Source organism: Marmota marmota, unplaced genomic scaffold, assembly GCF_001458135.2.
Source record: "Marmota marmota marmota unplaced genomic scaffold, marMar, whole genome shotgun sequence".
NCBI lineage: Eukaryota > Metazoa > Chordata > Mammalia > Rodentia > Sciuridae > Marmota > Marmota marmota.
In genome coordinates, this window is record NW_026000174.1 from 3,350,100 (window position 1) to 3,362,487 (window position 12,388).

Genomic DNA, 12,388 nt, shown 5'->3' on the forward strand with positions numbered 1-12,388 from the left:
ACTAACAATGAGGCAGTGGTTTCCACTTTGGCAATATATTATAATTATATTTCAAATGCTGTACATTTTGAAAAATCTGTGAACTCTGGTAATATCCCAGGTCAATAACATTAGCATCTCTGTGAGTGGGACCCGGGTACCAGGTTAGGTTAAAAAAGTTCCTCATGTGACACATCAATGTGTAGCTAAGTTTGCAAAGTCCTGTACAGAAAGGTGAACTGTATGGTAACATAGCCAGTTAAAATGAAAATGTAATTCAACCATGTTGAGTATTTAGCAGTATGTAGAAAAGAGAAAATGTATAGTGTGATCACCAATGATCTATCTGAAAGAAATCTCCTGAATTGATTGTGAGTTTTCCTACTTGTTCTGGGCAAGTCATGTTATTTTTATTTCTCTGCGCCTCAATCTCCTCCTCATCAGCTTCCTAGGCCTTGTAGGGTTGCTGAGAGACTTAAATGTAAAATGCTTAGAGAAGTATTTAGAACAGTTCTCATGATACATGCTTGAAGCTGTATGCTTGTTTGATCTACATATGTATTTTCAATCATCTTAACTATAGTCGGATAACTTAATGGTCAATTTCACTATTTACTCAGATTCAGTCACAAAGTGACCCAATTGCATGGGCAGACAAACTCTTGATCGGTTCTCCATAATCTTCTATATTTGTATAAATTAGTAAAAGTCATGCAATAGAGAGAGTACCATGGCAGAAACAACTGAACCAATGAAGATGCAACAAACAATAGCAACTGAAATTAAAAAGACCAAATGTTTGTGATTCTGAAGAAAGGATGTCCAAGATCTGTGCTGGACACTCCTTTACTGATTTAGGAGATAGTTTGTAGAAGGACTATGGAAAAATAAAAACTTAGATATTTAGTGTAAACAAAGAACATACATGATTGGAAATTATGTCTCAGAAAATGTTTTATATCCCAAACTTAAAGTGCCAGCAGTATAGAGTGTATTCTCCTAGGTTTGGATATGTAATAACTACCTTTCAGACAAATAATATTTCATTCTATTCTTCATCCAAAGGATTTATTTTAATGTTTTGTTGTAGTCATTATTATTATTATTATACTTTAAAATTAGCCAAAAAAGTAATTTATTTGCTTCTTGTGAGACATTAGGGTACTTAAATCATTTCATTCATTCCTCACATTATCTCTTTGAGATAAATATTATTATTTTCCCTATTTTATTAATTAGGAAACAGAAGCCCATAAAAATTAATAAACTTGGTTATAAATCCAGTAAGTGGTAGAATTGTTATTTAAACTCAAACTGCCTAACTTTAGAATGCAAGTTATTAACCACTATAATATAAGAAAAATTAAGGGGAAAGTTTTGTTTTAAGAAAATTGAAACATACCTGCGCAGCCCATTCCTTCTTTTGGTCCAGTAGCACCAAAGTTTCTCTGATTATATTCTTTCTAGTATCTTCCAGAGTAATTTTATACTGTTCTTTAAACAGAAAATTATAAGCCTTAACAAGACTGCTCCTGGGTAAATCTATATGTTAGTAAATGTCACCTTCCATAATCCACAGCTCTCCTTTCTACACATTTTTTTCTCCTAAATTCTCAGAGAAAAATATTTTTTGAGGCAGGGTCTTGCTGTGGTTGATCTTTCATCTCAGTTTCCCAAATAGCAGGATTGATTACAGGCATGCATCACAGCACCTGGCTTCTTAGTACATTTTTACCAAAAATTCTACCTAACTAAATTTTCAATATTCCTGGCATGCATTTCCTGGGGCAGGGAAAAACAGAATGAGAAGCATTCTGAGCAAAAGGGGCATGAGAGGCAATAGACCTGATTCTATGTTGGGCTTACCAGAAGAAAGGACAGAGACAAGTGCAGGATTATCTATCTATGTATTTTCTTATGGTCCTTAATGTCATTATTGAGAAAACAAAGAATCATTGAAGTTTAGACCTTAAAAGATGCTTAGAGATCCTTTAATTTAAAAACAAACAAACAAACAAACATATTTTTTAAAGAAAATTAAGGTACCGTGATATTAAGACTGCTTTTAGAGTGTGGAGAGGAATAATGCTGGATAAAAGGAGTTCAATTTGTTTGCTTTTTTCAACAATTATCAAGTTCTTCTATATGCCAGACACTATTGAAGGCATTGGGAATATTGCTGATTACTACAGACAAAACCCCTGTCCTTATGGCATGTACATTCTCATAGGAAAGGCACACCATAAAATAAAAAAACAAATATTATTTTAGGTGGTGATGTGTGTGATGAAGAGAAACTAAAAATCTCTTTCAGGTAGAATGATCAGAGAAAGCTTTCTTGAGGAGTTAACATCTGAGCAGATTCTTCAATAAAGTGATACAGTCAGCAATGTGAAATACAAGGGAACTGTACTACTCCAGATGAGTTAACATAACAGTAATCAAAATTGCGTTTTTTATAACATCAAAGTTATATGTCCCCTATCTTCATTTATAACATATCCAAGATAATTACTTAGATGTATTTTCCATATAAATAATGCTGAAAACTGTGTTTGCTAGATTTCTGGAAAGGCCCACAGAGGCCTATTTAACTTATTCTATAACTAAACATAAATATTGTACCAAGAGTGCTGTAGAACGTAACTGCCATTTAGGATATTGTTTCAATTCAAATTTTTCTTCACAGATCAAGGCTGTCAAAGCTGAATGATTGGGATCTTATGCCATAGGGAAGCAGATCTGGAGGTCCAGTCTTCAAACAGACCAGGAACTAAATTAAGGTGGCTTCTAGGAAACTAGGGAGCTAGGCAAAAATTACTCAGTTCCCCCTATTAGCAGGAAGTAAAAATTTTCATCTCTTTCTATTACTGAATTCCTGGACACAATAGATATTGAAAAACATTTTGAAGAAAATTAAATTTGGCTAACTGAAAATCTTGGATGGGCAGTGATCTATGATTTCAGCACCAGGGTAGCAAATGATGCTCCTCAGGGGCAACTGGTGGAGAGGAAGGGGAAGCAAAGAGAGAAGAGAGCTTGCCCAAGTTGTAGAGTGGCCAGAAAAATGGGTCCAGAGAGGGCCTCAAGAGTTGGATAGAGTGTCTGACTGAGGCATGGTTCAAAACAAGAGAGTTCATGAGATTTGGAGAACTAATCTAACTTGTCATCTGGAAAATAAGAAATAGACATCTTTATTTTTCCTACACATGCTCATCTACCTGCATTTTTTCTTACTCTAATTTGAAGTAATTGCTTGATTATTTATTCCTTTCAACTTCATTTCCAATGGAATTTCTTTTTTTAATAACTTTTTTGGTTGTAGATAGACACAATACATTTATTGTTTGTTTGTTTATTTATTTATTTATTTTATGTGGTGCTAAGGATTGAACCCAGGGCCTCATATGTGTGAGGCAAGAGTTCCACAACTAAGCCACCACCCCAGCCCTGGAATTTCTTTTTTTTTTAATTTAAGCCCAAGCTCATCAGGTTAATATTATTTATTTATTTATTTGAATTGTAGGTCCAACAAAACAACAATCAACCTAAAAGTTGCAATGGAACAGGAGTTTAGCTGTAATGGATTTTAAAATCTTAACATCTGAAAGAAACCATAAAACCTGGACCTTTATAACATTAAATATGAACTATTTTGGGGCTAGGGTTGTGGCTCAGTGGGGTTGTGCAATGTGCTGGGTTCGATCCTCAGCACCACATAAAAATAAATAAAATAAAGGTATTGTGTCCAACTACAACTAAAAAAAAATTGAAAAAAATGAACTTTTTGCTGTAAATTATAAAAAATAGACTACCCAGAGCTATAGCTCTATTGCCACATTAATACTGAAGAAACAGTATTAACATTGATAACTGTTCCAAACCCCAGTTAACATTCTATGGACTGTTTTTCTTCTTAAAAACAATATAACCAGCACAAATTGTGAAAATCTATTATCTTTTGTGATTTGGATGATGCTTTCTGTAGCTGAGAGACAGTTACTAACCACTTATTTGTGAAGATAGCCAAAGAGAGTAAGGATATACAGAAGTCTCCTTTTCATAAAAGTTCGTGACACTGCAGCTGGGAGCTTGGAAGATTATGACTTTGTGCTGTGAGACTCCTGGCTGCTCAGATGCTCAGTCTAATGTGGCTACTATTCAGAGGCTGAGTTTGAAACTTAGGTCTAACAAAACAACAATCAACCTAAAAGTTGCAATGGAACAGGAGTTTAGCTGTAATGGATTTTACAATCTTAACATCTGAAAGAAACCATAAAACCTGGACCTTAGTCCATGGGAAGCAAGAAGAAAATAGGGACAAGCCCACAAATCACACTGGTTAAAGCTTGTTCTGCATTGTTCTGACTTCCCTGTGGTATTTGGCTCTGCTTTGGTTTACTCCTCCATGCCTGCTGAGAGTTTTGTGCTCTGTCACTCACTTCTGGGCATGACACAACTTCATTGAGGTGATCCTCTCCTGGGTGGGGCCTCCTTTCAGTTTCCTCTGGAGAAACTGAGCAGAAGCAGTCAACTCTGCAGGCACAGTTGGTATTAGAGAGCCATCCCTGCCTCACTGGATCACAGAGCTAGGAGGCCTATTTGAAGGATGTGAGTTTAGTGTCTGATGCACCTAGGTTCAAAGATCCTTTTCCACTACTTACTAAGTATGTGAATTTGGTTAAGTCAATTAACTTCTCTCAGCCTCTTTTTTCACATCTTTAAAGTGGGCCCAATTAATCTGTAAGGAACTTAAAAGGATTACATGGAAAAGCAAAATTGGAACGGTGAATCATCTTGGAGAACACCTGGGGACTCTCATTTTATAGAGAAGGAAATTTTAAGACTCAAGGATATAATATTTATTTATTTATAAATGAACTTGAACCCAAGTCTTTTTGTTTGTTTTGTTTTTTGTGGTGCTGGGGATTGAACCCAGGGTCTTGCGTATTGAACCCAAGTCTTTTAACTCACTCTTAGTATACAAAAGAGTTTTAAGGATCCCTGTCCTGTGCCCCTAGTAAAGTACAAAATACTCTGTGACTGTAATTACTTATCAGGGCTAAGTTTCTTTTTTCTTTTGGGGAAAAAACTAGTTTTGACCTATATATCACAGGATATACCAGTGCCTGTTTTCTATACCCAATCTCCCAACTCCTACTTCTGGCTAAATCTCATAAAAGTAGTCCTGAATACTTTTTCCCACCCCTACCCCTGTCAGGGATCATTGATGGCTACTAAATAAAGCAAGTTGGGACAGTTGACCAAAGAGTTTATTTTGGGGCTGACTAGCAATCCATGAGGAGTCATGGACAAAGGTCTTTGATTGTTTTTTAGTTAGGTAAATAAAGACACCTGGCTTCTCTTCAGAAGCTGGGCTGGAGAACACTGCAAGAATTAGTCCATGGGAAACAAGAAGAGAATATGGACAAGCCCACAGAGCAAATCAGGAGTGCCTCAAGAGAATAAATCACAAATCTTCAAAGATAAGGAGGAACCATCTGTTAAGCCACCACTGAACCAATGGCCTTCTGATTCTATATTCAATCAATGGAAGGAATGTCCTCCCATTCCTCAATGAAAGTGTCACATTCAACAAGCATGACCCATGGGAAGTCAAGCAATTTTATTTCCTTTCTTCCTTTAAAATTCATTGTATGAGGCTAGTGACTTCCTCTTGATAAAATATATGGCAATTTCTATGAAATTTTTGTTCCTTTGTGGTAATAAAAGGTCCTCTAATAAGAACTTAATATGTCCAGTGTACTGTAGTAAATAAAACATTCAGGTTCATTCAAAATGATGGCTATTCCTCTTTCCTTGCTTGGGACTGCTGTGTTTCCTCTGCCTTGAGCTCCCAAGCCTCCTATTTCAGGGCTGAAGCAAAGAGGGGAGCATGGTGAAGGGAAAGAGAGGTCTCACTTGACTGATACCTTCTCAAAACTCATGTTCATTTCCTGGTCCTAGCTGGATAGAGGCTGACTCCCTCTTTCGTGGGAATGTTTTTATGGATGCCTCAGAGGACCACCTTCCCCATTCCATGAGATATTTCACTTGCATTCCCTTGATGCAGGTTGTGCTCATAGTAGAGATTCATGTAGAAGTACCCATTTTTTTTTTCTTCCACCAAATATATATCCCCTAAAGGTCTTTTAATGAATTTGATCTAGCTTTGTTGGAACTGACCTGACATTTTCTCTGCATTCTCTTTAACTGTATTGATGTCATTTTGCAAGGATGTAATGAGTTTAGCATGTTGTTCACTCCCTACATTCTTGTACTCTTCCCAATATTCCTTTTCACTGAGTTTCTCAAGAAACAGTTTCTCAGCATTACCTATTTGTGTGCGCATATCTGTTGGAAAGAAAATCAAGATACCAAGTCATTTTTATTATCCTTGCAATAATATTTTGGAATCTGGTTTTATGAAGTTAAGGTCTGGCATTAAAATTCTGTTAACTTATAAATACTATTTTATGTATATAATTTTGGGAAATATAAACTTTAAACCATTGCTTATTCTTCCTGATTTAAAAGCCAAGTAACATTAGCTTCCAATTATAGAGTAGATGTGTGGTTTGGGTCTGTGATCAAAGGATATATATGCCTAGGAACCCATAAGTTTAAATAGTCCTGTGACGGCTTAACATGGGTCCTATTTTGTGCAATACATTATATCATATATATTCTCTATTTGTAGATTGTCATTTTTTCTGGCCATTATGCCTCTGGACAAAAGTGATTTCAACTTATGTCCTTTTCATGTCTTTGGCAGTCATTTTTATAAGTAAATTGTTTGTAAGTAAATGCACTAGTTTGAATTTCCCTTGTGTGAAATGATAGCATATGAAAGTCATGATAACATGTCTTTTCCTACTCTCCCACTTAGTAAGACTTTAGAGTGAAAAATGAGTTCCCCCAAATAAATATGCATAAATATTGAGCTGTTTTAAACATATAACATTTACTCTGGTGCACTTGCTAAACATGATATTTTATTCAGTCTTTAAACTTGAGTATAATACTGCTGAGTATTTGGAAGTGGGGTCCTGAGGATTGAACTCAGGGGAACTTTACCACTAAGCTATATCCCAGCCCTTTTTAACTTTTATTTTGAGACAAGGTCCCACTAAGTGGCCAAGGCTATACTTGTGATCCTCTTGCCTCAGTCTCTTGTGTCACTGAGATGGCAGGCCTGTGCCGCCATTTCTTGCCTGAATATTTTTTAATAGGAAACATTATACAACACACAGTCCAATGAACTTAATGGGTGTTTGAATCATTACCACACACAACCTGTTTGACAGTTCCTTAAGGGTAAGACACATCTTATTAATCTCTGTAAATAAAGCCCTTAGCACAGAGCCTGACAATTAGTTGGTACTCAATAAATGTTTTTGAGCAACTGAAGCATTCCAGTTAGACCAAAGGGATGTTCTAGGGTTCAGTGGTCTGAAAGGACTTTAGGCATGTTTTTTTCCCCAGATATATATATATGATTATATATTTTAAAATCTCCTAACAAATAGTGCCTATTATTGTTATTTAATAATTATTACTACTATTATTACCCAGAGAGCAACTGTTCTCTCATTTGAGCAGACTGCAACTGTCTGAGCCCTATGCTACATTCAGCCCCTGAGTTGAAGGTTAGTAGCTGTCACTAAAGTATTGGAAAGAGGTAGAGGTAGCGGTTATTGTTTTACTTTCTTAAAACTCCTTTCCCTTCCCTTTTAGTAACACATACACAAACATACACAGATTTTTTTAAAAATCTGAGATCTGATAGCATGTAGGCCCTGTATAGAGTCAGCAGCACCCTGCCTTTTCTGTGGTTTGGTTATATGAAATGAAAAAATACCATTCCCTTTATGCTCAGACTAGTTTGAGTTGGATTTTTATCCTTGTACCTGAACGATCCTAGCTAAAAGTTGGAAGAAAAGACTTGTAGCAGTAATTTGTAAACTTTGAGGTGCACAGGATGAACCCCCTGGGATTTTGTCAAAAATGCACACTGATTCAGTAGGTCTGGGTGGGGCCTGAGATTCCATGAATCTAAGAAGCTTCAAACCAAAATGAACTGTAAGGGACTAGTTGGCACATCTGCCTCAGAAATTCTTTCCAGTTACATCTGTTCTCCCACTTTCCCTCTCTTCCTTGGCCTTCGTAAGCTTTCTTCCTTGGAAAACCACATATGTCCTCCCTCCCTCTGCTGTGCTCAGTTATCCAACTTGGCCAACGGTCTTGTATGACACACACATACAGTCCAAACCATAAACAGGCACTCTTCAACTGGGTCCTCTCCACTTAGAAGACAGTTCACCAAGAAGACCTGAGCATCCTTTGGGAGGTCTCAATCCCAACTCAAGGGACATATTAAGGCATTACTTTCAAACACATGAAGAACTCTTTTGGAGAGAAGTCTTACAAAATACCCTATCTACCACCTCATAGCCTCACTACTGCCCATAAAGAGACTTGGGAAGGAAGAGTTTTATGGAACAGTTTTGAACTCTAAAAATAGAGCTTACTTCTTCATGTTTAGCTTTGGAGGCTATTTCACTCCAAACAACAAATATCCAGAGTGGTGTGACTGCTTTATGCAATGTGCTTGGTTAAGTAGGTGTTCTGAAAAACCTAGAGAAATCCAGGAAGATCTAGTCCCTTGTTGTGCCTCCCAGCTTTAGATATTTCTTATAGTGAGTGCATAAGTCTCTTTCCATATTTTTTAGCTTCCTAGCAGACATATTATTTATGGAGTTTTTGACAAAAGTGATTTTAGAAATCTCAGCTACAAGTTTAGGATGAAGGAATAGGAATAAAGAAAATGCATGCATTAAAACTGTACATGTCCAGCTTACCCCAAGACCATGATTTTCTAGGTCAATATGTCTTAGGTGTTTGATCTCCCACTTCTAGCATCATTTCTATCCATGTCCTCCAAACTTCCCCTTTCCTAAGTCTAATGCCTCTATCCCCCATCTGAATGTGGGGCTTATCTTCATTAGAGACATTGGGAATGGGTATTCCATTGTTATATTCATCTTATCATTACCAATCTAAAGCCAATGAACCCACCAAACAATAGAATGTCACAAAAGAAAGAAAAAATCCACACTGTGAGAAGAAATTCAGAGTGGTCTCTCACAGATGCTGTTCAGTGTTAAGAGTCAGATTTCATCCATCTTCATTTTTGATCACTGCCCTTATTCTTCCTCCTCACTTGGCTTCAGTACCTCTGCCTACTTTGTTATTTCCCTGGCCTGTGTTTGTGGTTGTGGTGGGAATGATGTCATGTGAAATATATTGAAAGACAAAAGCATTAGTACATTCAAGAAATAACTAACACTTCCATGAAAATTCTCTTAAGTTCTTAAATCACCTCTCAAGATTTTTTCCTGGTCTCTTTCAAACTTCCATTTTTCCTTCATTGCTTCTTCAACATCCTCTCTCGTTACAACTGGTAATCCATCTGACTTATCCTCACTCAGTTCCTTTAGTAGGTTCTTTATGTGCCAATTCTGTTCCTCCTTTAAGCGCCCATTCTGTCATGAAAATCGACAGTAGTTAACATCTTTTCCCCAAACAGAAGCACACATTGAGACTTGCAAACTGAGAAACATTTAATCAAATAAATTATACAAAAATATCTCTAAAGATTTATGGGTTACATAGGACTCAAACCTATCAATGCAGTAAACACTGGATAGAATTTTACATTTTAAACATTGTGCTATTAATTTACCAGTGTATCATCCTATCAGAATTCATGAACATTAAAGCTAACCCTCAGAAATCATTTTTTTCAATCTCCCAGCAACACTGGTCTTCTCTAGTATTCTTTATTCATTTATTCATCTACCACATGCCAAGTAGTATGCTGGGCACTAGGACTATATCAATGAATAAACAGAAAGGTAGTATTGTACTTGTAAAATTTATATTATTCTTTGATTTTTCTCATGAATGATACCAATCCTCTTTTATTTAGAGTGAAAGTTGCTCATCATTCAAAAATTTCACACTTGAAATATGGACCAGTTCTTCTTGTGGATAGCCCATCCATGTTTCTAAGTTGCTTATTTAATCAACTTAAAGTTTATTCTTGCCCTTGCTATCTTACTATGTATATGCAGGTACATAAAACCTGAGAAAATCATAGGCAAACCTGCCCTACAATAATTAGTAAAGTGAAGGTCTGAGGTTGTAGCTTAGTAGTACAGTGCTTGCCTAGCATGTATGAGGCACTGGGTTCAATCCTCAGCACCACATTAAAAAAAATAAATATAATAAAGGAATTGTGTCCATGTACAACTAAAAAAAAATTTAAATCTAGTAAAGTGAGTCATTCACTTCATCATGAAGAATACTATACAGTCATTTTAATCCATGAGAAAAAAAAAATAAGAACACCAATAAAAGTAACTACATAGGCAAATATAAAAAAAAACAACAGAATAGATGTATTTTTGTAATTCTCCCCCACTCTAATTTATTGTTTTTTGTGTTTGGTACTAAGCATTGAATCTTGGGGTGCTTAACCACTGAGTTATATCCTTAGACCTTTTTTTAAAAAATTATGAGATATGTTCTCACTAAGTTGCTTAAGAATTTACCAAGTTGCCAAGTCTGGCCTCAAATTTGTAATCCTCCTGCTTCAGACTTCCAAATCATTAGGATTACAGGTAAATACTACTGTGCCAGGCTAGACTGAAAGTTTAAAAGATGAAAAAATGTTGTATCATACAAACATTTAACCCAAAGAGAGCTGGAGAAATTATGTTAACAAGAAAAAATAGACTTTATGAAAAATACAGGCTACTGAAGACAAAAAGGCTGTTATGTAATAATAAAAAAAAAAAGAGTGAAACTATCAAGAAGATGTAACGACGAGAAACCTGTATGTCCTGAGGGTAGGTACCCCGCAAATTCATGCCAACTCAGAACTTCAGAATGTGACTCTATTGGAAAAAGTCTTGGCAAATATAAGTAGCTAAGAGACAATCATACTAGATTTGGGTAGGCAATAATACTATGACTTTGTTAAAAGGCAGCATAAAGTGGGGCTCAAAGATGGCGGATTAGCGTGAGGCAGCATTTCCCTGGAGCTTAGATTGAAAAACCTGGAGGGGCAGTCTGCCCTAGCCAAACTAGAGACTGTTTGACTCATTAATATGATATAATTAAAACCTCTCCACGGGAGTCTATCAATTGTCCTCTGAGAGCCCATCCAGGAGCCATGGGACTACAGCATGGCAGAGCCTACAGAATCTGAAAACCCAGATCCCAGTTTGCAGCTAGGTTGCTGTGGAACATTAGAAACTGGGAGAATCTTGCCTGGATGAGCACAGGTTAGAGAGGCTGGAAAGAGTTGGGGTCTCCCCAGCCTTGTGAATCCTGAGGCTCACAGGGACTGATGGGACAGCGGGTCCCAGAGTTGGAAGGTTGGAAAAGGGTGTGAGGGCATTTTGTTCTCAGCTCCCTAGCCAGCTGGTCTGGCACCCATTGATCCCTGGGGCCCACCCAGGCCAGCACTGGCACCAGCCTGGTCTCCGACTCCCTCCCCAGAATCCCCTGGTCCCAGGTCCTGCTAGGTCCAGCATGAGTCCAGCATCCAACAGAGTCCTCTGACTCCCCAGTCCACCAACCCCTCTGTGGCTCCCAACCTGGCCCATTGCTTGCAGCTTTGAATCCTGGTGCGTGGCCCTGACCCATCCAACAGAGAACAGCTGGGCCCCTGACATGGTTGGGCTTCAACACCCCACATGCTGCTTAGCCACCAGACTTACCTGGTCCAGCACAGAGCTTCAGGACTGGCCTGCAGGCTCAGCCCCAGCCCTCAGGACCAGCTGAGAGAGAAGCATGGGGGCAGGAGAGATTGAATTTGAGACTGAATCAAAGAAACAGGAATTGTGGGGTCTGCAAGTGATTTAGTGGGCTAAGAACAGGTTCCTACACCACATGAGTGAACCCAAAGGAGATTCCTGGGGTGAAGTGTTCCAGCATGCACCTACTGGTCCATGGAGGTATGCTGACTTAAAACATCCAGACCAACTGACATTCAGCAAAGAAGCTGGAGCATACCAAGCCTACACCTGAACTCCAGGAGTTCGAGGGTAGGAGCAAGCATCAAACTCCAAATAACTGCTGAGAAGGGAAGCTGAGAAATTTTTGAACTCCAGCAGAAACAACTGTTCAATTTTTCACTGAGATCCATTTTTTCCCTTTTCTTTTTCTTTTTTTCTCACATTTCTACCATTTTTGAAACCAATTATTTTCCATACATCAGTTTATTTGAGTACTGGGATATCTGAATAATATATTTCAGTCTTGTTTTGTATTATTTTATTCACAATTTCTTCTTTCTATTTTAATTTTTAAATTATATATATATATATATATATATATA

General features: G+C 37.4%; 1 protein-coding gene across 1 annotated transcript in view; it reads right to left on the bottom strand.

Moving 5' to 3' along the window:
* The window catches only part of Ccdc83 (coiled-coil domain containing 83), a 44,945-nt gene that overhangs the window by 17,294 nt on the left and 15,263 nt on the right, over positions 1-12,388 (bottom strand). Inside the window, exons 3-5 of the mRNA XM_015477345.2 lie at positions 9,362-9,524; positions 6,166-6,333; positions 1,382-1,473 (exon numbers count right to left, since the gene is read on the bottom strand). Coding sequence (XP_015332831.1) covers positions 1,382-1,473; positions 6,166-6,333; positions 9,362-9,524 — 423 coding nt within the window. The remainder of the gene's footprint in view (positions 1-1,381; positions 1,474-6,165; positions 6,334-9,361; positions 9,525-12,388) is intronic.